This window comes from Conger conger, chromosome 5 (genome assembly GCF_963514075.1).
Source record: "Conger conger chromosome 5, fConCon1.1, whole genome shotgun sequence".
NCBI lineage: Eukaryota > Metazoa > Chordata > Actinopteri > Anguilliformes > Congridae > Conger > Conger conger.
This window is the reverse complement of record NC_083764.1, coordinates 47823793-47849105: the sequence shown is the minus strand read 5'-3', so window position 1 is coordinate 47849105 and position 25313 is coordinate 47823793. Positions and strand designations below refer to the sequence as shown.

At 41.9% G+C, this 25313-nt stretch overlaps 2 protein-coding genes across 4 annotated transcripts; both read left to right on the top strand.

The window, feature by feature from the left end:
• The first annotated feature begins 1254 nt into the window (after positions 1–1254).
• LOC133128341 (SERPINE1 mRNA-binding protein 1-like) lies at positions 1255–11410 on the top strand. Of its 2 annotated transcripts, none has more exons than XM_061241757.1 (9): positions 1255–1634; positions 3334–3523; positions 4520–4663; positions 4797–4868; positions 5579–5656; positions 5957–6137; positions 6546–6611; positions 8632–8829; positions 9212–11410. In XM_061241757.1, the coding sequence occupies exons 1-9, from the start codon at positions 1379–1381 to the stop codon at positions 9269–9271; spliced, it is 1245 nt and encodes a 414-aa protein (XP_061097741.1). In that variant the 5' UTR covers positions 1255–1378; the 3' UTR covers positions 9272–11410. The 2 variants fall into 2 exon arrangements, with proteins under 2 accessions (XP_061097741.1, XP_061097742.1); XM_061241758.1 differs by having other exon boundaries at positions 1256–1634; positions 4800–4868.
• A 1877-nt stretch (positions 11411–13287) lies between these two features.
• LOC133128377 (nucleotide sugar transporter SLC35D2-like) lies at positions 13288–25210 on the top strand. 2 transcript variants are annotated; one of them, XM_061241827.1, is made up of 13 exons: positions 13288–13499; positions 14420–14453; positions 14539–14625; positions 15252–15319; positions 15614–15685; positions 16538–16606; positions 17468–17570; positions 20145–20237; positions 21338–21405; positions 22016–22094; positions 22225–22307; positions 22892–22944; positions 23974–25210. In XM_061241827.1, the coding sequence occupies exons 1-13, from the start codon at positions 13303–13305 to the stop codon at positions 23982–23984; spliced, it is 1017 nt and encodes a 338-aa protein (XP_061097811.1). In that variant the 5' UTR covers positions 13288–13302; the 3' UTR covers positions 23985–25210. The 2 variants fall into 2 exon arrangements, with proteins under 2 accessions (XP_061097811.1, XP_061097810.1); XM_061241826.1 differs by having other exon boundaries at positions 22892–25210.
• Positions 25211–25313: the final 103 nt, after the last annotated feature.

Sequence of the window (25313 nt, the reverse complement as noted above, 5' to 3'; positions counted from 1 at the left end):
TAAATAAAGTAAATAAAATAAATAAAATAAATAAAATAAATAAAATAAATAAAATAAAATGCCAAATGGGGGTGGGGACCATGCCTAAGGCAAAAACATACATAAATCTGACGTTGAACATTACTCCTGAGACTTCTGGGTTACATTCAGTTTAGGTGTTGACAGAAGCCAGTTAAATAGCAGTCAGTCAATTTAGTAAATTAAAATCCATATGCATGTGACTGGCTAAACAATATGGCTGTTAATCTAGTGACGTAATATCACTAATTCAGTGGTCTCCAACTACACAATTATCGGGGGTGACATGGCTCGGGCAGTAAGAGCAGTCCTCCAGCAGTCGGAGGGCTGCCGGTTCGATCCCCCGCCCGGGCTGTGTCGAGGTGTCCCTGAGCAAGACACCCAACTGCTCCTGACGAGCTGGTCGGCGCCTTCCGTGGCGGCCAGTCACCCTCGGTGTGTGAGTGTGTGTATGAATGGGTGAATGAATCACCATCGGTGTGTGTGTGTGTATGAATGTTAAAAAAAAAAGAATAATAAATAAATAAATAAAATTTTAACTACACAATTAGCTCAGTAATGTTGGGGGTTATAAACTCACATTAGGTACTATGTCTCCAATGCGTGACTTTGATTGGAGGGCAACACAAATAAAAAATAAATAAAATGTATATGTCACAAGCTAAACCAAGAGCTGCCGGGATATTTGGGAATGTTGAAGGGGGGGATTTGCAGATACTAACTCACAGAACAAAGCAGGAAACCTCGGTACGCCTGGCATGGACAAAGAGGCCCCAACTCAGCACAAATTTAGCTGACAGGCCGCGGTTCAGCCTGCCGCATGAAACAGGAGACCTTCTAGCCAAATACATCATGCAGGCAAGCTATTAAATTCATTTGCAGCTACATTGTATAATATCTGCAAATGTCAAACTGCCTTTGGTTGAGGACCCCATAATTGTGCGTTGACCACGGAATGTTTAACCAGAAAGCACAGTTGCTGTTTTGTTGACAGCTTTGTTGACAGCTTGTCCCGTGCACGCCACATAATTTCATTTCACTTTATAAACAAACTGTTCTATGCTTCTACAACAAAACTGCTAGCTTCTATTTAACGCGCAAGAAAAGAAACAAACCCTTTATGTACCAGGCCTATTGGATCCTGTAGTTTTTCTCTGTGCATCCATAAATTGTAATAGTACAACTCTGCCACTTAATGGAACTACAAGCCCCATGCGACACCCGAATGAAAGTCCCGGATGTCCAATCGCGCCGGAAGAGAAGAAGGTCTCTTTCCCGGCCATCTTGTGGCAATATCTAGCGAACTGTTCGCCTCAAGCCCCGTATAATCGGAGGAGAATCCCGCTGAAGGGGCGCCATCATGCCCGGACATCTGCAAGACGGTTTCGGATGCGTTGTAACAAATCGGTTCGACCAATTATTGGATGACGAGTCCGACCCGTTCGAGGTGTTAAAGGCGGCGGAGAACAAGAAGAAGGAGGGGGCTGCTGCTGGTGCCGCCAAGACCGCAGCCCAGGCAGCTAAGCAACCGAAAAAGGAGTCTCAAAAAGACAGGAAGAATCCCCTTCTTGACAAGAAGGAGGAATCGCAGGCACCTGTGCCTCTTAAGAAAGAAGGTAATGCCTTTAAGGCTATGCGCATCTCCAAATGGGTGCAAATTAGCATGCATGCTATTGTAGTTCACTTGCTATATCGTTAACTAGCAATGTAAACCCCCCATGAGGTCAACATGGTTGCTATACTGAGCCAGTTAGAGGGCAACATGATGCTTCGTGTCTGCTCACTAATAAACATTTGGATAAAATCCGCCTTGATTCCTAACGTAATCTTGCATTTTGACAAGCTTGCAAAACAAGTGCCGCCCAGATCGTGTCCTTTATGGAAGTTCAAGCTAGGTTTTTAGGCTAACGCTTGCGAAACGACGGGCTGCAACTGGCATGATCGATAATTATATTATCTGGCTAACTGTTAGCCAGCTAGCGTCAATCCCATTGCGCAGTTTCCTCCCCTACATTGCTGTTGGTTCGAAGTGGTCCAGCGCTGTGCCCAAAACACGCTGCTGAAGATGGAGTGCAGACTGTCCAATGACAGCCCCTTGCCTTGCACAACCTCGTGTTGGTTTCAGAAGGGCGGGCGGGCGAGCGAGCGAGCTGTCACTGTACTCAACTAGGTACCAGTATTAACCTTGCCTATGAATACATCCACTGTAAATCTTTTAGGGTTTAAAGTGTATTACTTTATTTTTTCATAGAAAACTGAAATGTGTCGAGCATGCTATGTGTAGTGCTAACGTTAACTAGTTGACATTACTGTCGTGTACAATAACGGTGTGAAACGCAAATCCACCAAATGTCTGACGATCCACCCAATTCGATACAGATCAGATATTAATTACATTGTTAACTCTAGCGTATATAGATATAGACGTAACGGTAGTTTTTTTAGTCGTAACGTTAGCTTAGTAAGGCCAGGTTGATACGTCATAGATTGCTTGTCATGACTGATGCCAGTAAAGTGGTTTCGTTGGCTGTTGGAGTGAGTTTGTATGCCAACTTTATGTTCTTCAGAAATGCAACGATTTAGCTGATGGCTAAGTACTCCATTCCAATTAGCATTTGATCATTTTGTGGGGGGGAGGAGGGTGGTGGTAGTGGTAGTGGTAGTGAAACAGGTGCTCTTAGTTTAAAAACGTGCCGACAGCTGTTTAGTAGTCTTTGGTTGGCAACGTTGCTGGCAACTAACGTTAGCTGTTCGAGTGGGGGTTGAGGGATTTGCAAACCAACTTGTTGAACGAATTTTGCTTCATGAAACGATATGACGCTATACAGCAGCCAACTTTTCTGCAACATTGATTCGTATGGCATCATGTACGCCAATCCACGTTAGCGAACAGTTTTTTAAATAATTCATTAACGCAGACATAACGCACGTGCTTGACGTATTTATTAGGCTTACCATGACAATTGTACCTTTAATGCAGTGTGTGTTGCTAACATGCGTAGATTAATTCTTTCATGGTTTGGCATGTCAGAACCTGACCTCGCAATAAGCTGTTGATTAGTTGTATCACGTGCCGTGTCTATAGCAGAGGAAAGTTGTACATTATTTATTTGTTTATTTATTTAAACCCTTGTCTGTGTATGCACTGGAGTGCATATATTATAGCCCATGCAATTAATGATGTACTTTGTTCGGGCTGGGTCAGCATTAAAGCAGTCTCAAATGTCATTATGAATTTAAACAAAGATTTTTTTTGTCTCTGGATTGTTTGTGGTGAAGTTACGAGTAAAATTGTGAATTTTCTCTTGGTTTCAGGTATCCGGAGAGTGGGCCGACGGCCTGACCCGGAGTCCCGGCAGCCAGGCCAGGGCGGCGGGCCGCAGCAGGGGGGACAGGGTGAGGGCAGGCCTGGGGACAGGAGGCCCGACCGGAGGCCCCCTCGTGAACGGCGGTTTGACAAACCGGCCGAGGACAAACCAGAAGGAGGGGAGTTCTCTGTGGAAAAGTGAGTGTTTGGGAATGGCACCACATTGCGCCTGGGGCACATGTACTGTAGGAGGCTCCTGGAGGTCCAGCCTGGGAAGGTCATAGTGTCTGCTGTTTTTGAGGTTGCCTCTCAATCGTTGGTCAATTTAGGCTTTGGAAACAAGGTATGTGAGCTCTCGCCATTTCCATTTACTTTCTTGAACTTTGTTTCACCAACCAGGTATGCATTTGTTGTTTAGAGTTGTCTGTGACCTGGCTTAAGAGGGTAACCCATCATCAGAAGTGGCTCTTTTAGTTGGAATGAACTAGAATTTACAATGTACCCCACTGATGGTGAGTGTGAGAGCCCCTCCTTATACCTTTTTAGAAGGATGCAAATGGCACTTTAAATGTATAGCATTTTCAGGTGTTCAAGCTCTTGGTAGAATCAAGCTAGTACGCCTATTGGAATCCACCAGCAGGGGCTACCTACTTGCACCTAGTAAATCATTGTGCAGATTAGACTGTTATGCATTGAGCATCCATTCCACTACTGACCACTTTTGGTTGTGTGCATTTATTTCTTCTGTGCCCATCCAAAGTCAATGATGAGATTACAATGCTGTTTGTACCTGTGCTGTTTGTGCTGTTTGCTGTTTTTTTTTTTGTGCTGTCAATGTCCTGTAGAATAACAGCTTTTAGAGAGCCAGAGCAGTGTGCTTGTAGCATTTCTCCTTAACAAGATGTACCCCTGTAGGGGAAATTATAAATATTAAGTTCTGTCCTGTCGCAGCCATGGTGTTTTCGAAGTTTAAAAGCAAAAAAAAAAAAAACCTAACAGCCCTGCTGGTGGATCTGCGGTCTCCAGTTTTGAGGTGCTTTTATGGTGAATAAGCAGTGCTGAAGTAGGTGGCAGGCTTTAAAAGGAGGTTGAGCCAAAACAATTGCCTTAAGTAAGAATATCACATGTATCCTTTCTGGCGGTTGGTTTTGGGGTTGTTTCGGGCAGGTTTAAGTCCCGCCCTCTCTCTGACAGGTCTGTGAGCGACAGGCCCCTGCGGGGGCGTGGCGGTGGGCGAGGCGGGCGCGGTGGTGGCCGGGGGCGTGGCATGGGAAGGACCGACGGCTTTGACTCCCGCGGAAAGCGCGAATTTGACCGACACAGCGGAAGCGACAAATCGTAAGTCATTCGCAACGAGTGCCGTTCACAACGGTGGCACGGCACAGCAGGGTGGGGAAGAGATCCTGCGGTTTTTGCTGTGCGTCGCCTGACGTGTCACTTCATGCTAAGCGATTTTTCGGTTTTGTTTCAGCAGCCAGAAACCCGAAGAAAAGCGTGGAGGGAGTGGATCTCACAACTGGGGCACCGTGAAGGATGAGTTGAGGTTAGCCAAGGATTTTACATCAGGGCTCCCATGGTACCTGAAAATCTTCTTTAAGTCCTTCAATTTAGAAAGATACATCGAGGACTGGTTGAAAGCTAGGAAAATGACAGAAATATTTTGATACAGGTACTGTATTTTGAGACTTCAAGTATCTGTTGAATATTGTTTTTCAGGAACAAATCTATTCAAATGCCTGTTTTTGCAATAGGCTTTTCTTAATTCTCAAGGTAACCAATGTTAAAATGTCTGGAAATGAATGGAAATGTATGCAAAGTACTGAATTAATATTTCCAGGTTTACTATCACAGTAAAACTTGTTGACAAACTAGCCCTGCAGTTTGCAGTGTGGGGTGTCCGATTACCGTGCACTGTTTTGACTTCCATCCTGTCAGAGTGTATGACGAGGTCCCACAATAGAACTTGTTCATGACATTTGCAGTTAATTCTTCGGTGGCCGATCGGATTCAGCAAGTAAATATAACCGTCCTGACGGGTTTAATATATTTTTAAAAAGTATATCCTTTTAATCATGTTTGCCAGCTCATATCTTTGTTTTTCTGGAGTGTATGGATTTTTCACAGATGACTTGAACTGTGCATAATGGCATCTGCTAGAACTATTTTTTAATTGTTACCCTCCTACGTTTTACGGTGTTGAATCTGCAGTCACTGGACACTTTGTGACAGAGGCTGTTGTCTTGATTTTTCCAGCAGCGAGCTGGATCAGTCCAATGTAACTGAGGAAACCCCAGAAGGAGAGGAGCACCCACCCGCCGACTCTGAGAACAAGTGAGCTTCCCAATAACCCTAAAATACTTCATCCTGACGATGGCTTCCCTGATGGGTGCTTAACCCCTGATCGTCATAAACATTACCCCAGGAACAAATACGAACGCGCACCCTGATACCACTTCACAATAACGAGAGACCATTTCTTCCCCAAATGGGGCTTCGCAGGTCTGGGTAGACGGGTCCTTGGGGAACGTGTCCCAGTGTCTTGCAATGGTTGCCCACCACACGTGACCTTAGAACTGAGATCATCGCACCGCACCTGGGGCCTGACCTTCTCCCACGTGACCTTGTTTCCAGGGAGAACGAGGTGGAGGAGGGGCCAAAGGAGGAGGGGCCTAAGGAGATGACCCTGGACGAGTGGAAGGCCATGCAGGACAAGGAGCGCGCCAAGGTGGAGTTCAACATCCGGAAGCCCAACGAGGGCACCGACGGACAGTGGAAGAAGGGCTACGTATTGCACAAGTCCAAGAGCGAAGATGTAAGTCTGAATCCAGGCACTGCTTTCTCAGTCAGCTGTAGAATCATTCTTCCAGGACAGTATGTTAAACCGTAACATTGAAGCAATTTTGGAATGACACACCTCCGTTGATCAGATGAGCATTTAAGATTGTGCTTCAGAAGTCTTTGTTTTACACTGGCCCAGGGTTCTTCAACATTTAAACCGATGAATGTGACGGGTATGTAAACTTGTATTCAGCGATCATCCAGTCAGGAAGGTATTTCAGGGCTTTATACAGAGGTGCTGTCTTGAGAATGAGTTTAAAGGTGCTAGACTGCAAAGTTAGTGCTGTTTTTGTAATGATTTTGTAATGCTTGCTGCAAACTGAAAGTGTGATTGACGGTTAAAGTCCTGTTTAATGCCCTTTCTCTCTCAACGAACACACAGAGACCTGCTGGTGCTTTAATCGACACTGCAGAGGTGGAACCCGAGTCACCCGGCCTCTACCCAAAGGTGCTTCTATAACTCCAGCCGTGACCCCCACCCCCACCACACACACGGCTTCCCTATTTAGGCTTTGACTCCGAATTAAGAAACGGTGACATCACAGCTCAGCTGTTGGTGTAGCCATTTTGGTTCTTTTCCAGGGCATTATCTCACTATGTCTTCCAGCTTCTGGTTTCCTTTCTAATGACCTTTCTTTCACACTCTCTTCCAGCAAATCCCTGATTTAATCATTTCCAAAGTTAGGGAACAACAAAATGGAGCTTTAGAATGTAATACTACCGTGCGATTTGGTAGACTTCTCAATTTACTTTTATTTATTTAATTTTAATGGAATGTTTGAGATTATTTCCTGCCTTTTGAAACAAAATGACAACAGTATGATTAAACTACTGATTTTATTAAACTATTTTTATAATAATAATACAGTAATAATCTCTGTAATTCTCTGCTGCATAGACATCTCCGCTCTAGATCTAGCTACTTCTCGCACGTTACCTTGTATCGCAGTTTGACTCGACGTAAACTAACACACTCTTCAGTCAAAAAACATCACAAAGTCACAAAAGTCGACGCTAGCCAGCAATGTCACGAGATGGATACTACCAAACGGAAAATAACATCCCAGGCGGTGCTCTGTGCTTGGTGTATCTTTTGACATGCTTGTTTTCAGTTTTGCATGGAGGAGAATAGGCTATAACTTGAGGTGCTGCAGTACATGGGAGTTTCACTGGAAAGTGGTTGGCAAACGTCCAGGGGCCAGTATCGCAAAGCAGGATTGCTGAGTTGGCTGAATAATTGCATCCTGGAACAGCTGGGCTATTTAAGTCCGTGTTCCAAATTTAGGAGGATTCCATCTTACTTCTTAATCCTGCATCCTGATACAGGCCCCTGATCTATGGATGCATTCATACTTAAACCCAAAGATGATCGGCAGACTGACCAAGTCACTGCAGCTGAGATTGCAAGAATGTATCACAACTGTACAACACACTCATTAATTCAGGTCAGCTGTCTGTGGTATCATGCTGAATTATCACATGGTTGTACAAAAGCGGATTTATTTTACAAGCGCATTTTATTTTTAAATCCTCCTAACCATCCAATTCATGTCCAGGCGAGTTTGACATTTTGCGCTTAATTTATTTTATGCCGAAGTCGGGTCAGGAATCAGAAGGCTGTGATTGAGCTATCCTGTTAATTCAGACTGTTTTTGCTGACACTTCATTCATTATTATTTGTTATTAGTGCACATTGGATCTGAATTATGGATCAATAAAGACCACACTTACCATTGGTCATTCCTATAACATTAGTAGTTTATTCAAGCATATTATACTGTGGGTGCTGACTAGTGAGCAAGAGTGTAACTGCTGGCGGGATATGCATCTAAGCCACATTATATCAAAGTTCTATGCGTTTTGCGTTGGTAACTTCTGAAGAATGGACATTATCAATCTGTCCCTCAAAATCTTATGGTTTGTCCCACATTTGGACTGCTTTCATCTGCTCACCCATTTTTTAATACAAAATTTCCCATGGTAGACCTAATCTGATATGGGTAGCCCCATGGTTTTTCTCCACATGCTAAAGCTGTTCACAGCGCTGCTTGTGTTCGAGGCTTGTCCTGGTGTATAATGTTGGGGAACTCGTACATGCGCTTAATTGCAGGACTTTACATGTGTGCACACTGGCCAATAAAGTTCCATCTGCCAGTGTCCTTGAATTGCCTGAAGACATTGTGGACATCTAATTAGCTGTGATTTGTTTGATTGGAATTTAGATTTTGTTATGGAAATCCGCAGCATGCACATACATATTCATATTCATGACTGTACACTGCAAGATTCAGAATGCCTGCATTAAAATGCCTCTTTAGGCTGGAACAAGCATACGCTGCACCTTTGCTGCATCTGAAAAAAAGCACATTGTCACTGATCACATGGGGCGGAAAAAAGTTAGAAGTGAAAAGGTTAGTCTTTTGGAAGTCTCCTCTATATCAAGTCTCCTCTGTCTCTGGATGTCACAGGCCAATGCCGACGAAGCTTCAGGCGACCACCATTTCCGCAAGCCGGCCAATGACATCACATCCCAGCTGGAGATCAACTTCGGGGACCTGGGCCGCCCAGGGCGCGGGCGCGGAGGCCCCCGGGGTGGGAGGGGAGGCCGGGGCGGCCCTGGCGGGAGTGGCGGAAACAGGCCGGCACGCGGGGGCAGAGCTGACAAGGTGAGTGGTCACGTTAAAAGCCCACGCGCATGGTTTTTGTGTTTTTTAGCTTCTCGTATCATCTTGGTGCTTTTGATTTGTGTTCTGCACTGATCGCTAAATGGTAAGAGCTCACCATTTGGCTCTGGGGCAGCCTGGGGGCAGGGTTAAGGACTTCAAAAATAAAATAAATAAACCCTAGGTCTTTGCGAATGTTTTGTGGGCGTTTGAGGTGCTAAAACCAGGAAGTGAGCCGTTTTCCCTCGATGTTTGTATAGCATGTTTCATATGACTTCCAGCACAAAGTGCATCACATTGGAAATGGTTTTGTTTTTGATGATCGTAATGTTTTGTGTAGCCGTGTTTTCGACTCATTTTTCTCCACCCGCGTCCCTCTCCGCAGCCCATCGGAGTGTCTGTGCCCAATGTGGATGACCCAGAGGCGTTTCCAGCTCTGGCCTAAACGAAACGGTGGCCAGCTGACCCCCGCCCCCCCCTCCCCTGCCTTCCCTGAAAAGCCCTTCTGGGTCATCCTCCACAAGGCTTGCATGCTTACAGGTCCTTCAACTGTAACAAAACAAAAAAAAAAAACAAAAAAAAAACACATGAAAAAAGACTCATCTATACCATTCACACCCAAGGACTGAATACCAATTGTTTTTAAAAAAAAGACAAAAAAGTGGAAAAAGGACACTCCTGCTACACTGAAGCAGAATATTGGTAGAGGTTTTGTATTTAGAAACATGGTAGCAGGGATGTTTTCATACAGTATTTTTTTTCAGAGATTATGCATTCTTCATGAATACGTTTTGTATTGCTGCTTGAAAATATGCATTTCCAAATATAGGTGTGAAGAGTGTATCGGTTAGCTCACTGTGTTCCATGGCTTGCTTTTCTGCCCTTAAGAATTACAACTTCAGACAGAGCTTTTAGGGATCATTTTCGAGCCATCTAGGTCTACCAAAAGGAGTATGTTAGGAGGAAGAAAAAGTTACTGCATTATTAAGTGAGATGTACAGGACTTTTAAGTGCTTTGGTTTTCGTATATATATATACATATATATTTTTAAATGTTTAAGTGAAAGACCTAAAAGTCTAGTAACTCCACATTTATGAAGATATTTCAAAACTTTTTTTCTGATAGTCGTGCGGTGTAAGTTAATCGCCTCTGCCGTTTGAGCTTTTATTCTGGTGGACCATTGGTCCTTGTCTGTGAACCTAGTCCCACTGGAGAACTCTTATTGTGGATAATTCAGTCGACGTGAAGCCCAAGCTAGTTCTGAGCCAGTCCTTGGTTCACATAGGTAAGTTTTGTTTTATTTTGTTTTTGTTTTTTTGTTTTTTTGTGTTGTTTTTTGTTTTGTTTTTGTTTTGGTTTTTTTGTTTTGTTTTTTCCCCAAATAGAGCAAGGACCTTCGGACCACTAGTAGAATGTAGTTTGTGTGATGACCACTTAAAAATTGAAGTACCCTCCCCCCAATATTGTTTTGTTCTGAAGTTAGACTGCAGCTTTAACGTCTTTAATTTTACCCAGATTAAAAGTTTTGTGTGAACCCAATGGATATTCTATTTTAATTTTATTAAATGTCTACATATCTTGCACTAGGTTGGATGAGACTAGTATGAACTTGCCGGTTTTATCGCTCTCCACACCGTGAGATTTTTATTTTTATTTTTTACTTTATTTACCTTTGTTTCTCCTGTTTTAGTTTACAGCAGCACTACTGCATAATTGTTTTCTGAAAGAAGTACTTATTTTTCATGTGAAATAAGTCAAGTTCTACGAAGTGTATGAATGCTGACCATGCCAGGAGACCTCTGTGTCTGTGTGGGAAATGGTGATTTGAATCGGGCTGCTGAGGCCAGTTTTACATTTGGGAAGGGCGGGGAGGTAGAACACTATTATAAGCAAAACAAAGCAGTATTTGACATTGGAACAATTCGCTGGAAACATACAGACACAGGTGGTTCAGGCAGAATATCTGTTGAACTGTTGGGTCTAGATGCAGTTGGCCCTCTTGACTTAACACCCCCCCCCCCCCTTCCCTACTGCGAACATCCCTGTTCTAATAAATTGCTTAGAGGTGTTACATGTGTACTGCCCCACAGCAGTGAGTTGTGTGAAATGCTTGCGGGTTCATTCATGGGTTTAAAAAAAAAAAAAAAAAAAAAAGAAACATGTTGTACAGTATTATTTGTTTTATATTTTTGAGGAAATTCATAATGCTGACAGGTAAGTAGTGTTTTGTCTTTGATTGGCAGTGAAATAAGTATGGCAGCTATGTGTCAGTGCAGGAGTCAGTGGTAGCCATGATCACATTTTCTGACCCTTCTGCCTTTAACACAAGGGATGACAAGTTTTTTTATTTTCTTCTTTTTTTTTTTTTCTTCTTTTTTTTTTATGAAGGAATCTGAATGTCGGATGATTTAAGTCATCTATAATTCTAGTCCAATCTCACCCACAAAAATGGTTTGGGTTACAGCTGTAATAGGAATGTTACAGTTAAAGGGAGTGGTTTGTATCTTGGGGTTGGCAATTGTGGTTTGTTTCGTAGTTCATATCTTCAATCGGTTAAAATTGTGTTAAAAGTGTATGTGAGCACTTTGGTTTGCTTGATTTATTTTTGTGCCATTTCATTGTACATGCGTTTCAGATCACCTTTACACTGCCTTTAACACCTTGTCTTTCTTGCACTATATAAACTGTCAGCTGTCAAGTTTTCAAAATTCAGAGAGTTACAGATTTACTTAATGTGGCTTGAAGTGTCTCTAGGTTCAAAATGTGCTAAACTGACGCACCTTTCTCAGTATAAGGCAGGGATGCACGACAAGGGCTGATCCGCTTCAGGATTCTGGTCTTAATTATTTAATTGACTCAGTCATATCTTATGTGTATGAGTACTGGCTACAGCTGCAGACTGCAAATGTGTCCTAATGATTTTAACATGCTCAAGTACAGGGTAATTTATAGAGTTTTCGGCAAATTTAAAAACAAGGCAATAGGTTGGAACAAAAACCAGTAGGCAGACCGGCCCTCGAGGACCGGAGTTGTGCGCCCCTGGTATAAGGGCACAATCCCCTCCTGGGTCCTGCGATTCAAATCTGCAATCCTGGTGTTTGAAGCCCTGCCAAGTAACCTGTGGCTGCAGAATGAATTTTGGTCGTCTTTTTTTCTTTTCTTTCCCCTTTTCATTGTTTGGTTCATTTTTTTGATGGCATATCCTGAAAACATAAAAGTCCACATTGGCAGGGTATGGTATACATCAGGCATCATCAAATCTGGACCGCAAATCCATATCTGGCCCTGGTTTCATTTTCTCCCAGGTAATTGGCTGAACAGTTCTTGCTACTGATTGGCCAGACTGCCTTCACACCTGGCTGGTAAAGGGTGGGTGAAAAACCAGCAGTTGACCTGTGATTTGATGATCCCTGGTATGCATAACCCTGGGTTTTCAAAGCACTTTGAATATAATTAGATTCTGTTTTCTTCCTCTCCTCCCCAAAAGGATTTTGGTGATCTTGAAAAGCATTTCTGTAGAATCTGATCCTGGATCAGTCCTTCTCAAAATCGTTGGGGCTGCTTACATTGTGGTTAATCCTGCAACAGCATTAATTCTTGGGACTATTCAGACCAGCTGTATGTTACATTATAGGTCAGCAACACTTGCTATGTCAAAATAGATTTAATGGATATTTGAGTTTGTCATAGTGATCCAATCGGTTCAATATGCCGTTTCCCCAAATAAGTGAGTCCTTGCAGCCTGTTATAACCATTTACAGACTAACGGTATGCATGAAACCTCTTTAAAGCCATTTTTCTAATATTGGCTAACGTTACCAAAAGCACCTAATGGTTGACTCAGAGGTGCACACTAATCTTGTTTGAGTATGGTTTCTCAGTTTTCACCCGACAAAAGCTTTGTGTGGAGGTTTTCACCGCTTATTGCCTCAACTGTTTCACCACTGTTTTTTTCCATTTTGGAATCTCTAATTTAAATCTCTTATGAAAAATGTTTAAAATTTCAAATTACTTTAAAGTAACTTGGTCTTTTCGAGTTTCGAGAATTACAATTCACCTACCTTAATCTCACCAACTCTTTTTCAGAGCTGAGGCCAAACCGCCTCAGCCTTTTTTGTGCACATCATTGTGAAGTTCAAAATATTATAGGTATTTCGGCGTGTTTAAAGTTTAAGAATTTCAAGGTATTAGGATTAGGCTACATTCCATGCAAACCATTCTTAGATTTTAACATTAAGATGCTAGCTGAAAGGTTTAACTGATCTGTAATGCGTGCTAATCGAGAGCAGGGTAATTTATAAGAAAATACATTGTTACTCTTCACAAGTTTTTCGTGCATTACTTTAATTTAAGGCAGTACATTGTGTCCCCACAAGGTGGCAAAGGCAGTCGTTTTGTGCCAAGAATAGACGACCAAGGCTCGGAAGGACAACTGCCTTCTGCGTGACGTCACTACCTGCGTAAATTTAGCAAGTATGGCGGAAGTTCAGAAACGTCAGCATGGTCGAATTAAAGGAAAAGCTGATGATAAAAGCGCTACACTCAGTGATGAAGGGACGGGGATGGCGGCCGAAACGCTGACTGTATTCTTAAAGCTTTTTGCTGCAGGATTTTACGGACTTAGTTCTTTCTTAATCGTTGTTGTGAACAAAAGCGTCCTGACGAATTACAGGTAGCTAACTGTGGGGTGGTGACATACAATTATTGTTCGACTTTGAACCTTTGGCTGGACTCAACACTATAGCGAATAAGTAATGTGAGCTAGCTAGCTCGCTATATTAGTTACTGCATATAGCTAGCTTCAGTGTGGTCATTGCACTTGTTCATGTGCTCGGAAGAATCTGTTGTTTAAACGTAACTGTTCCGTTACCAACATTTCCCGTTTTCGCTAGATAACATTTAGCCATCTACCGCCGCGAAACGGTATTCATCTTCTGAAAACGGATGGCTAGTTGGCTATTGTATTGTTATTGTCGTGCCATTCATCAATTATGATGAGCCTTCGATTGACTCGCGATCAGAAGGGGGTACATCTCTGGCGTGCTAGCAAACCGTTAGCTTGCTAGCTAGTAAGCGAGCTTCTACAACGCTAAGTAAAAGTTAAGAATAGGTAACGTGAGAAATTGCTTCCGTAGGGTTGCATATCAGGTTGGATCGTGGTAATGTAGATTACGTTAGAGATTTAAAAGTTGCCTCACCGAACATATATTTGTGTGGTTTGAAAGTTTTGTTTTATTGTGATGCACTGGAATGTGGTTACCGATATCTACTTGAAATGGCAACATTTGATATTGGTATTCTTAGTCATGTTCATAACAGGACTCATTGTGTGATTAATGCGCATCCATAACGTTAGTTGATTTATTAGCACCGTACTTCACACGTGTAACCTTGATGGCCAGATTTAGAGTAGCTAAAATAACTTGTGCGATTAATTTGTCTACTGAACGTTTATCGGACTAGTTGTGTGTGTTCGTATACGAGTCGAGCTTTCAGTAAATCATTTGGTTTAGTGTCTAGCATTAGCTATTGCTTTATTGATTTGTGGCCTGTGGAATTTGTTCAATAATTATGTTGCGTATTTGTTCACAGGTTCCCGTCATCAATATGTGTCGGAATCGGGCAGGTAAGTCTGAATCTTGGACTTCACTTTGCAAACCACCGAAATCAAAGGCTTCCTTGTTCACTCACGTCTTGTGTTCTTTGTGCAGATGTTGGCCACAGTAATCGTTCTGTGGGTGGGAAAGGCGCTCAGGGTGATCAACTTCCCAGATTTTGACAAAAACATACCTCGGAAAGTGAGTTGTGAATTATATTTATTAGATTATATTTATTCTTAACTGTGTATGATTGTTGTGGAAATGGCCTCGATCCAGGAACGCTTTGCCAATCCCGTCATTCTCATCCAATACATTTTAGATGCATCTGTAAAGCTGCGGTTTATCATGTTACGATTTAAGTTTTGGGTATGGTTTTTTGACATGTATGCGAAGGCGTTGGAAATTAACGTTAACCGTTCTTGTTGACAAAATGCACATCCTTTTTTCGCCATACATTGACACTGGTGAATATGGAATAAAGAATGTCGTTTTCTCAGGATGAATGAAATGCTTGTGTTATGCAGGCTGCTGAACCACAAAGGTGCACTGGACGTATGGCATCATGCGTTAGGAGTAAAAGGGTGGCTTTGTTGGATGGAATCTGCTCTGTCATTCACTAAATGTGGCACAGGGAGATACAGCACAGGAATCCAGACAAGCAACTAGGTTATATCTTCATGCCATCTGCAAACCACATATCTGAGAACAGACATACCAGTTTTGATCAAAACCGTGGTAGTGGTTATGTGAAGTTACTGTGTTTGTTTTTGTAATCGAATGAATGGGGCAATTGTATGAAATATAATATTTATTTGTCATTGCAGACATTTCCACTACCTCTTCTTTATGTGGGGAATCAAATTACAGGATTGTTCGGGACAAAGCGGCTGAAGTATGCTTTTCCTTGTTACATTTGAGTATCTGTATTTTACAGTTCTGATCAATGGAATGGCCTTTCTATTCCTGTTTTTAAAATGTGTGTATTTGAAGGATAAATCGCATAACCATCTCAGCCAGTGAAGCTGAGCCTCATTTTATTCGTTCAGGGTGAATTTGCTGGCCAACTTTGCAGTGCAACTAATGAATATGCGGAGACTTAGTTTCCAGTGTGTTGATGGGTGAATATTGTGAGGTAGATTTGGTAATGCAGCATACTTTGTGTCTGAAACCCTTTCTTGTCTCCCAGTTTGCCTATGTTCACAGTCTTAAGGAGATTCTCCATACTCTTCACTATGCTGGCGGAGGGGATCCTATTGAAGTAAGCTGTGAAGATGCATGGATTCGATCTGTGACCTTACAAAACTGAATCCGATAGGAACCCTGTGATTCCATAGAATAATCCTGTCTAGTTAAAGGGCCCTTCGTTGGGCAAAATAGTTTTATATTAGTTCCTCTCGGGAATCGAGCTAAACCAATTGAATAGGGGCCTTGATCTGAAAGCAGATCTGAAGTAAAAATCCAGCTAACTCCATAATCCCACTTGTCCATGACTTGTACTTTAGTCATGGTTATTGCAGGTGACAGTACTTTTTAAAGTCCTTCAGATGTTTCATTTGACTGGGTGTGTATATCTGCCTGTTTGCTTATTTGGGTTTTTTTTTACATTTTCCACCAATCCTCTGTGGACAGTGTTTGTGTCTCAATACAATTTTATTTGTGTAGCACTGTTCACAGTAGACTGTCAAAAAACGCTTTGCAGGGTAATGGGAAAAGGGAAATGCCATCCCTATGCCCTCAGATGGCACAAAAAAACTCCCTGGTGTGGAAAGAAACCCTCAAACATTAGCGAGAATTTGCCAATGGGAGGAAATATCGGGGTGGGGGGGGGGGGACCCAGCTAAATTTGAGTTGGTTCAGTTGAGGAATTAAACTAGTATATAAAGTAGTAAATCCACATTAAGGGATGTAAGGTATGTCATTCAGAGGGCCTGGGGATGCATCTGAGGATCCAGGATGTCTTGTATAATCCATGGTAATGTAGTTATGCTGGCATCATAGTTGTTGTAGTAGTAATGGTATTGTTTTTCCACATAATCAGTTTGACAAGACTACAAAGCAAGTCCAGAGTTAGTATGTGAGAAGTAACGGCTGCTTTCCTGATGTTTTTCAGAAAGAAATTTTCCCGGCCGATCCAGCTGACGGTATTTGCAATGATTCTAGGAGCTTTTGTAGCTGCCAGGTAAGTTTTTTTTTTTTATTATTATTATTTTTTTATGAATTACACAGTTTTAGGATACAAATGGCTTTTGGTTACAAATGAAAAGCGATCTATATAATGCAACATTGTTGCTGTTTGTGATTCATTTTAAGTATGCTCATTTCTCGACAAGTGGTCTGCAACTGTCGGTCCGGCCACAATTTCTTCCACCTACCGAATGGGTATGGGCCATTGAAATGAAGTGCACAATGAAGTGCACAGAGAGCCGCGGTGGCGCAACAGGCTAAGATGCAGCGGACTTGCGGTTGCAGTTCGCGGCAGTTGCGCACCGGGGACCGAGGTTCGATTCTCGGTCCTGCCAAAAGCCAAGTTTGGCCGGCTCACGTGGAGCAGCATAATTGGCTCGCTGCTCCAGGGGGAGGGACTTGGCAGGGGGAGGGACTGTCGGTCCGGCCACAATTTCTTCCACCTACCGGCTTATGGGCCAGGTAAGGACTCCGCACAAAAGCACCTCGGGCGAGACGGCTTGAAGAAGGCGTGCCGCTCTCGTAGGGCCGCCGAGGGACGGGGGGTGGGCGGTGTATCTGTACTAGCTCTAATTGAATTAGACGGGGTACAATAGAAAAAAGGGAAAAAATACCCCAAAAAAAAAATGAAGTGCACAACTCGCTTAATCTGCCGATACTGCCAAATCATTTGATATTTGGTATCTTTGGTATCTTGGAATTTGTTTAAATCTAATTTAAAATACAACTTAAATACAATGTACTTTAGTTTCCAAATGATAGATTATATAGATTATAGATACATTGCAGACATGAAGTGATCCTTGTTGCAGTCAAGTATAAGACTTATTTAAAAAATGTGTCATTTTTTTAACAGCACTGATTTAGCCTTTGACTTACAAGGCTACGTGTTTATTCTGCTAAACGATGTCCTGACCGCAGCCAATGGGGCATATGTCAAGCAGAAATTGGACTCCAAGGTAAGTGGCAGAATATTATGTTTGTAGAGGGTGCATATAAAGACTGCAAAGAAGCCTAGAACATTAATGCATTATAATTTGAAACCCAGGGTAAATGTATTTGTAAAAACTTATACAGTGCAACATTGTCAAACTCTGTACATTTGACTTTGGTCCAAAGGGTTATTATTTATTTATTAAAATCCAAGTATTGAAATTCATCTTCTAGTTGTGCCAAATATTTTCTACTTGTAGTCCACCCCCACCATATGCACAGCTTATACAAATTCAGAGAAAGTGCATCAAATTTTTGATTTTGGTCAAAAAACGTTTTCGCAACCTTCATGACAGAAAATATTGAGAAATACCTCAGGAAGTTTGATAATTATTGCAAAATGATTATGAAAGTCAGACTGGCAGTTGGCTGGAAAGGGCTGCAATTTTTTCTTATTTTTGGTTCTGTACCCTAGTACTGTGTTTGAAAGGATACAAGGATGGCACATTTTGTACATGGTCCTCCCATTTTAAGGTACTACGAGTATTTTTAAATTGGCTTCACTATGTGTTTCATTAGGCAGGTGTATTAATTTGTTGGTGAATGCAGGAGAGCTATTGATGTCTTGTCTTGATTTTAGACTTTACCTTTGGCGGTTGTTGTTGTTGTGGTATGACATGAGGAGGGCAGCAGTGTCGATGAAAATTTAGCTGGCTGTCATGGTTCAGAAATGAAAATCAACCAGGAACATTGCCAACACCCTGGGCGTGCCCAAGTCAATAGTTTGGTTCATTATTAATAAGAATAAAGCGACTGAACTCCATTATGACAATAGACCTGGTAGAACGAGGAAGATCACTCCCAAAGAATACTCTCTATGGTGAAGAAAACTCCCAGACAACGGCCCAACAGACCAAAAACACTCCTGGATGCAGGTGTAGATGTCAGTCTAACATATGTAGAAGACTACACCATCAAGTCACAGAGGGTACACTACAAGATGCAAACCACTGATAAGCCTGAAGAACAGAAAGGCAAGATTAGTTTGCTAAGAAAACACCTAAAAGAGTCCTAAGAGTTGTGGAACAAAGTCTTGATAGATAAGACAACGATTAACATGGATGTGATGGAAAGAGGAAAGTCTGGAGAGAAAAAAAAGTAAATTCCCATGATCCAAAGCATACCACCTCCTTCATGAAACGGGGATTGGGCCTGTATTGCTGCCAGTGTCTTCCTCAATGATGTGACTGCTGACCAAAGTACAACAATGAATTCTCACATCTTCAGAAATCTTATCTGCTGAGATTTGCCTCCAACCTTATTGAATGGCACTTCATTGTGCAACAAGACAATGACCCAAAACATACTACTAGGGCAACAAAATGGCCAAAAAGTAGAAAATCTTTGACTGGAGAAGTCGGCCACCAGATCTGAATCCAATTGAACATATATTTTACATGCTGAAGTGGAGCATGTAAGAGACAAGTGGAGCATGTCCCTGAGACGAGCAGGAACTGAAGATGGCTCCAGTACAGGCCTGGCAGAGCATCTCCAGGGAAGATGCCCAGCATCTTGTGATGTCTAGAATTCAAACAGTCATTGCATGCAAAGCATATGCGACCAAATGTAAAAAATGATTACTTTATTCTACATTGTTAAACTGTCCAATATTTATATTATGGTATATTCATCCATACCGTAGAACCATAAATGGTTCATCCAATATGGATGAAAATACTCTCAAAATAAAGCGGACAATAAAAGGTGTACTTCAACCTTATTGTGATTGTGTCCTTTCAAACTGAAAGTGCTAGAGTGCAGGGCCAAAATAACAAGAAATGTCACTGTCCAATTAATTAAGAATGCAATGATTCATTATGTATGCAATGATTAATTCTGCCTTTGTCATTCCAAATGCATTTTCCTTTGAAGTCGTTTTTCTGTTTCATTACCGCCTTTTGAATACTGCATCTTAGAAAGGATGCAGACGTCATTGAGGGTACCGCCTAGACATTCTGACAGCCAGGTCCTGCCTATGACTAGTGTAATTTAGGGTTCGCCTTCCGTGGGACATGCTTGTGATGTCTGAACAAGATGTTCTTTTATTATTAATAAGTTCATGTTTGTTTCCTTTCCCCCCCATGCCAAAAGCTTGAGCCTGTTTCACCAGTTATACATGCGAGACTGCTTCTTGGTGCTTGCTGTAGGTTATTTCAGTTTTTTTCTGCTGATGTGGGAGTTCACCCGAGGAGATCCAAGTCTCTGCCAGTAAACCTGTCCCTGTTTTAAAGTGGGAAAGGCCTAGGGCAAGATGTAGAAGACATGGGTCACCAGGCCCCTTCATTAGGAGAAAGTTGCTTCCAAGCCGACCGTCCCCCTCAGATGTAATTTACTGGGGTGAATTTCTCTCCTCAACAGTGGAGTGGTTTTATTTAGAGTTTTGTATACCCTGCTTCCCAGTAAGCCCACCAGGCCTCTTGAGAATAAGAGTGGGTAGAATGTAGGGTCTTTGCTGCACAGGTGGCTGAGGGGCGGTTACTCTGTTTTAGAGAGGCATGCAACTCCTCATATGACCTGCCTGGGTTTGTCTCCTTCCACAGGAGCTAGGGAAGTATGGGCTGCTGTACTACAATGCACTGTTCATGATCGTTCCCACACTGCTGCTGGCCCATTTCACCGGCGACATACACAAGGTAAGGGGCTGTGTACTTTGTGAATGTGAGCGTGTATCGGGCCTTCCTGTTGTGCCTTGAACACGCCCTAAAAAATTTACTTTTTATGCAAATACCAGTTCCAGTGCATAGGTCTTCTCTGTTCTCTCAAAATACTTATTTGACCAGGTAAATCAAACTATTGTGTTTTTTCACCTCAGTGGTTTTTGGTGATACGTTTTCTCAAGTGGCGAACGAAAGTCAGGGGCGTTTCTTGAACACGGTGTGCAAGGAATGAGAATTCCTTTGGCAGCCAAGTCGGGTTTCTTCAATCCCTTGCCAGTCTCTGCAGGACTTGCCGTGCCGGGGCTTGCTCAGGAAGAGTTCAGAGCACAAAGAAGCTATTATGCCCCCAACTGAAAGTCCACCCTGAAGACTTAATTTTTTCTTGGCCTTGCTGTCGAAGACTGGGTCATAAGGAACCGCAATCACTGTCCACTCAAACGCTTCAAACTGTTGTTCTTTGTAAGGTTCATAAGGCATGGGTTTAAGCTCTAGGGCGCATGTAGTAGCATATCAAGGCGGCGAATTTCAGATGGAGTGCATTATGTAACTTGAGGGAGGCCCTTCAGTAAGCATCATCAGTGGAAAATGATGCAAACCTGTGGTACGTGTATAAATACTGGAAGTCTACCAAATTCATGTCCTTTTCAAAACCACAGTGCATTGTGTTCTAAGGGACACCTTTCTTCGGTTCTTCCCACAGTATTCATTTAGAAAATGGAAAGAATAACAGCTTTTATGACAGGCTGCAAAAGTAATGACGAGAATGTTTTTATTGGCAGAGAATGTTTTTTGGTGTGTGCAGCGGGGAGGGGTGCTCAGGACGAAATTTGACAACCGAATCCGGAAAATTGCTCCATCTAGCTGCGGTGTGCGCAGAGGGATTTATTTTCATGGGTGGGATTCATGGCATTCCCTTTTATCATTTAAGTTTGCACAGATATTTAGCATGAAGCCAAGGAGGGCACTATCAGGAATCTCATAGGAATGCTCTATGGCATCAAAGCCATTTTTAAGCTGAAAGAATAAAGAAGTGGATACAGTATTTTGACATGTTTTGTGTTGACTTCTTGTCACAGGCTATGGAGTTTGATGGCTGGTCAGATATGATCTTCGTCACACAGTTTGTGCTGTCGTGTGTCATGGGGTAAGTGATTTTCTTTGTACAGGATTCCTAAAGAATTCAAAACAATCCTGTTTTCAAGAGTGTAGTGAAAGTTCCCAGATCTCCTAACTGCTAATTACAAATGGGCTGGGTTAGAGAGATTCTTTTTATTATTTTTTTAAACACACACTGACACTCCCAACCTGCCCAGTAGCAAGGAGGTGGCGGCGGGAAACTCTGGCTGGCCGTTGGGGTGATTGTGAACATTTGCAGACTAGACATGTCCAGGCTTGGGCAGGTTGGGAAGTGTGGGTTTTGACTTGGGCCGGGATGAGGGTTTTGGATGTCATTCGGGTGTCTTACGTTCACATTTTTTTCCTGATAATTGGTGATATCAGAAGACCACACACAAATGTATTGTTCGATGCCATTAAGCTAGAATTGTGGATAGGCTGTTTGAAGGACAGTCCAGTCCGTAAGTATTTGGACGGTAGTACAATTTCTGTTCTTTTTTCGCTCCACTCCAGCACATTCCATTCTTTGAAAGATTGAAATTGTACTACTGTCCAAATCACTTAAGCACTGCATTCTATTTTTCATAGCATTTTGGTCGTGCATCGGGTATCTCATGCAGTATTTCTCTCTTGACCAGGTTCATTCTGATGTATTCAACTGTGCTGTGTACACAGTACAACTCTGCATTAACCACAACCATTGTGGGGTGCATTAAGGTGAGCTGTCCGGAATAATGATGCAAGGTAGTCCGGTCGGATGGGACGTCCCCCTTCGTGATCGTCTGAAAATGTGAATTTCTTTCTGCTACCCAATTTATTTACGTTTGTTTTCCCATCTTTCCTCCAGAACATTTTAGTGACCTATATTGGGATGGTGTTTGGTGGGGACTACATATTCACCTGGACCAACTTTATTGGTTTAAATATCAGGTAAGGAACATCCACATAATTGCATATGCAAACCGAGGCATGTGGCAATAATGGGAGTGGCTGGGTTTTGATTTCCTTAGATCTTCACCAATGCTAACCATTTTTATTTGAAGCTGAGCAGTCACTCATAGCCATAGCGATGGTTTAAGAGTTGGGTTTTCTTGGGGCTGTTATTGGAAGAGTTCTGTGGGAGGTAGAGCTTTGGTGACTTGCTTGGAGTGAGGCTGGACCAGTTGGGGCTTGCGATCATGAGCTTGGGGCTTCAGAGTTTTGGGAAGACCCATCATTAGTATTTGGGGAACAGAGGGTCAGCCTGTGACCCCCATAAAGCCAGTGACCTCAGTGTCTTACAAACGGAGTCAAGAGGCTTGGGGCAGATTCATAATGACTGCCTCTGCTTGCATCTCCCTTTGATGGTGGAGATGCTCTCTGCCCAGAACATCCATATTGTGGATGAGTTGGCCCATCCCAGATCTGTAATTGAGAGCAGATTGCCTTTGATCTGCAGTGCTTTGATTGACGTGATTGAAGATTGTCAAGTAATCATGGCGTTAACTTTTTGACTTTGTTTCCCCCCCCTGCAGTATTGCTGGAAGCCTGGTGTACTCCTACATCACATTCACAGAAGAACAGTCAAGTAAGCAAAGCGAAAGCAACAACAAGCTGGAGTTGAAAGGGAAGATAGCTGTATGACCGTAACGTAAAGGGTCCCCTCCCCCGTTGTTTGGCTCCAAAAAAAAATGGTGTTATTTATTGCTTTGTATGCCCAGGAGCTGACGAGATGCCAAACCAAAAGACTGCTAAGCATGTGAGGGGGGTGAGGGTGAGACTACAATAAGAGGGAGGTGTCTTGCCCACTCATCGGTGTGGGGTGTGCGTTTTTTATTTTTTGTTTGCTTTTTGTTTATAAATCAGTGTTAAGGAATGTTAAGGAACGTTCCTGGTTTTGTTTACCATTGCAATAATTTCTGCCAGTCGTTGACAAGACTGCTCTGGGACCAGTTGGCTGCAATTAAGTGGCTCCGATTTTAAATCTATTTTGTCGGCAAGTGTTTTCATAAGGGAGAGGTGTTTCAGCAGTGTTTATATTTGTATTTGAATGTTTTTTTTTTTTCTTTTTTTTTTTTTTTCTTTTTTTAAGGGATGTCTTCTCTGTCATGTGCAGGAGTGAAAATGAGGCAAACCACATTGGACATATTTTTTAAGTCCAGTTTGGGATGAAAAGATTAATTTGTTCTGATTTACCCCTGTGGAAGTGTTACACACCTCCATGACACGTCTGTACAGAGTGCAGTATTGCGGAGTTATCGGAAGGAATTTGTGGCTGTGTTCATTTAAAAGGCAATGAAAAATGAAAAGTTATCTATTCAGAATTTTTAAAAAAATATTTATTCCTTGGTGTTTACACTATTGTCTGGAATATATGGTAGAAAAAAGAAAATGGTGTTGACACCATTGCTTTAAAATGCTGGAGCCACATGTAGTCAAGTTTTGTATCGTTTGTATTTGTAACCTAATGCGGTTTGTATTTGACAGAAGACAAGTAACATAGCTAGTGAATGCACTTTTAACAGTTTACAACCATGTAGGTGTTTTCTTGTGTATATTGTGGAGATGTGGTGAAATGAGGGTGTATTTTCAAATGTTTACCTTTTTATTTCAACAGAAATGCCTTAAGGGGAGAACGCCAGCTGGCAGTTGAAATTGAAATAAGACCTCCTACGTATTTGTTGACTGGTCATTTGTTAAAACGGGTCATTGTAAATCCGTGATAAAGGAGAGAAGGTAATGTGAAATCCACTTCATGGATTTTAGGGGAAAGGGGAACTTATTATCAAGTTTTATTTTTGTCTGTTTTTTATAAATGTGTGTATAAAATGCTTTTTTTTTTTTTTATTCTGAAGATTAAAGCATCTTGTTTGCTGACAAGCAAATGGGTAATTAAGAATTGTCACAATGTGGTTGTATTCTTGATCTCATCAGTCGGAACATAATCTAAATAATATCACTTTGTTCAATTACTTTACAAGCTGTATTTGTAAAAATATTTAATCAGAATATGTCATGTGCCCCCTGTAGCACAAGCATTTCAATTATTGGGAATTGTTCTTTATTCTGAATTTAGGGGGTCAGGTCCTGGAGAGAGCTGCAGTGTTTTGTTTTGTTTTTTTGTTTGTTTTTTTTGGTTTTTTTGGTCATCTACCAGGCCTTGAAACAAAGTGTCTGGACTGTAGCCAGTGACTTTAAGTGCTGGAAAGTAAGCAAACTGAACTTCCAAGATTTGAGTTTAAAGTCAAGCTGAAACAGAAGTTCAAGCAGCGTTAGCTTATGACGTATACTTGAGTTCAAATGTCTCAAGATCCCGAAAGATCCTTTTATCTCGATACACACCCGCTGGTACACAGTGTAGAATCTCCTAAAGTCTAATTGTCCAGGATGTGGGTGGGAAAAAACTTTGAAACTGCACTTTCACAATTTTGTCCATTTTTTGGATTATATACTTTTAAGATTCGTATGGTTATGAAAAATCGATTAAATTGCGGAAAGTGAATTTTGATTTCAGCTTGTCTTTAAGATCTGCTGTATTTGTTACTTGGATTGTCACAATTGATGCAAGATGGCAAATATGGCATTCAGGATTGTGATGGCTAATACATTTCAGAGAATTATTTCATAAATATTTATATTTTCTGAACCATCATAGCAATTTGATGTTTTGGCAGGACATGTATTGAATATATATATATACTGAGTTTTCCAGGTTGATTGCATTTCAGAAGTTAAAACACAAATGGAGCACCAATTCAATTAATGGACATCTGTCCTGTTTGTATCCAGTGTGGAATGGTCTCCTTGTGACTGCATAATGTGCAAAATTAAAGTGCCTATATTTCATTAATAAACGTTGTTTTTAATGTCAATTTATAAAGTCGCCAATTTGGAATGGTAGGAGCAAGGGTCAACCTATGAGTTTAACGTTAAGATGATTTGTGGTCATGGGTCAGG

What these genes read in the sequence shown, in the direction of transcription:
- LOC133128341 (XM_061241757.1), top strand. Translation starts at nt 1,379, where the DNA reads ATGCCCGGACATCTGCAAGACGGTTTCGGATGCGTTGTAACAAATCGG. An exon ending in ACAAGTCCAAGAGCGAAGAT is followed by an intron (nt 6,138 to 6,545) that starts GTAAGTCTGAAT and finishes ACGAACACACAG; the next exon opens with AGACCTGCTGGTGCTTTAAT. An exon ending in GCGGGGGCAGAGCTGACAAG is followed by an intron (nt 8,830 to 9,211) that starts GTGAGTGGTCAC and finishes CCCTCTCCGCAG; the next exon opens with CCCATCGGAGTGTCTGTGCC.
- LOC133128377 (XM_061241826.1), top strand. Translation starts at nt 13,303, where the DNA reads ATGGCGGAAGTTCAGAAACGTCAGCATGGTCGAATTAAAGGAAAAGCT. An exon ending in TCACCGGCGACATACACAAG is followed by an intron (nt 20,238 to 21,337) that starts GTAAGGGGCTGT and finishes TTCTTGTCACAG; the next exon opens with GCTATGGAGTTTGATGGCTG. An exon ending in TTTATTGGTTTAAATATCAG is followed by an intron (nt 22,308 to 22,891) that starts GTAAGGAACATC and finishes CCCCCCCTGCAG; the next exon opens with TATTGCTGGAAGCCTGGTGT.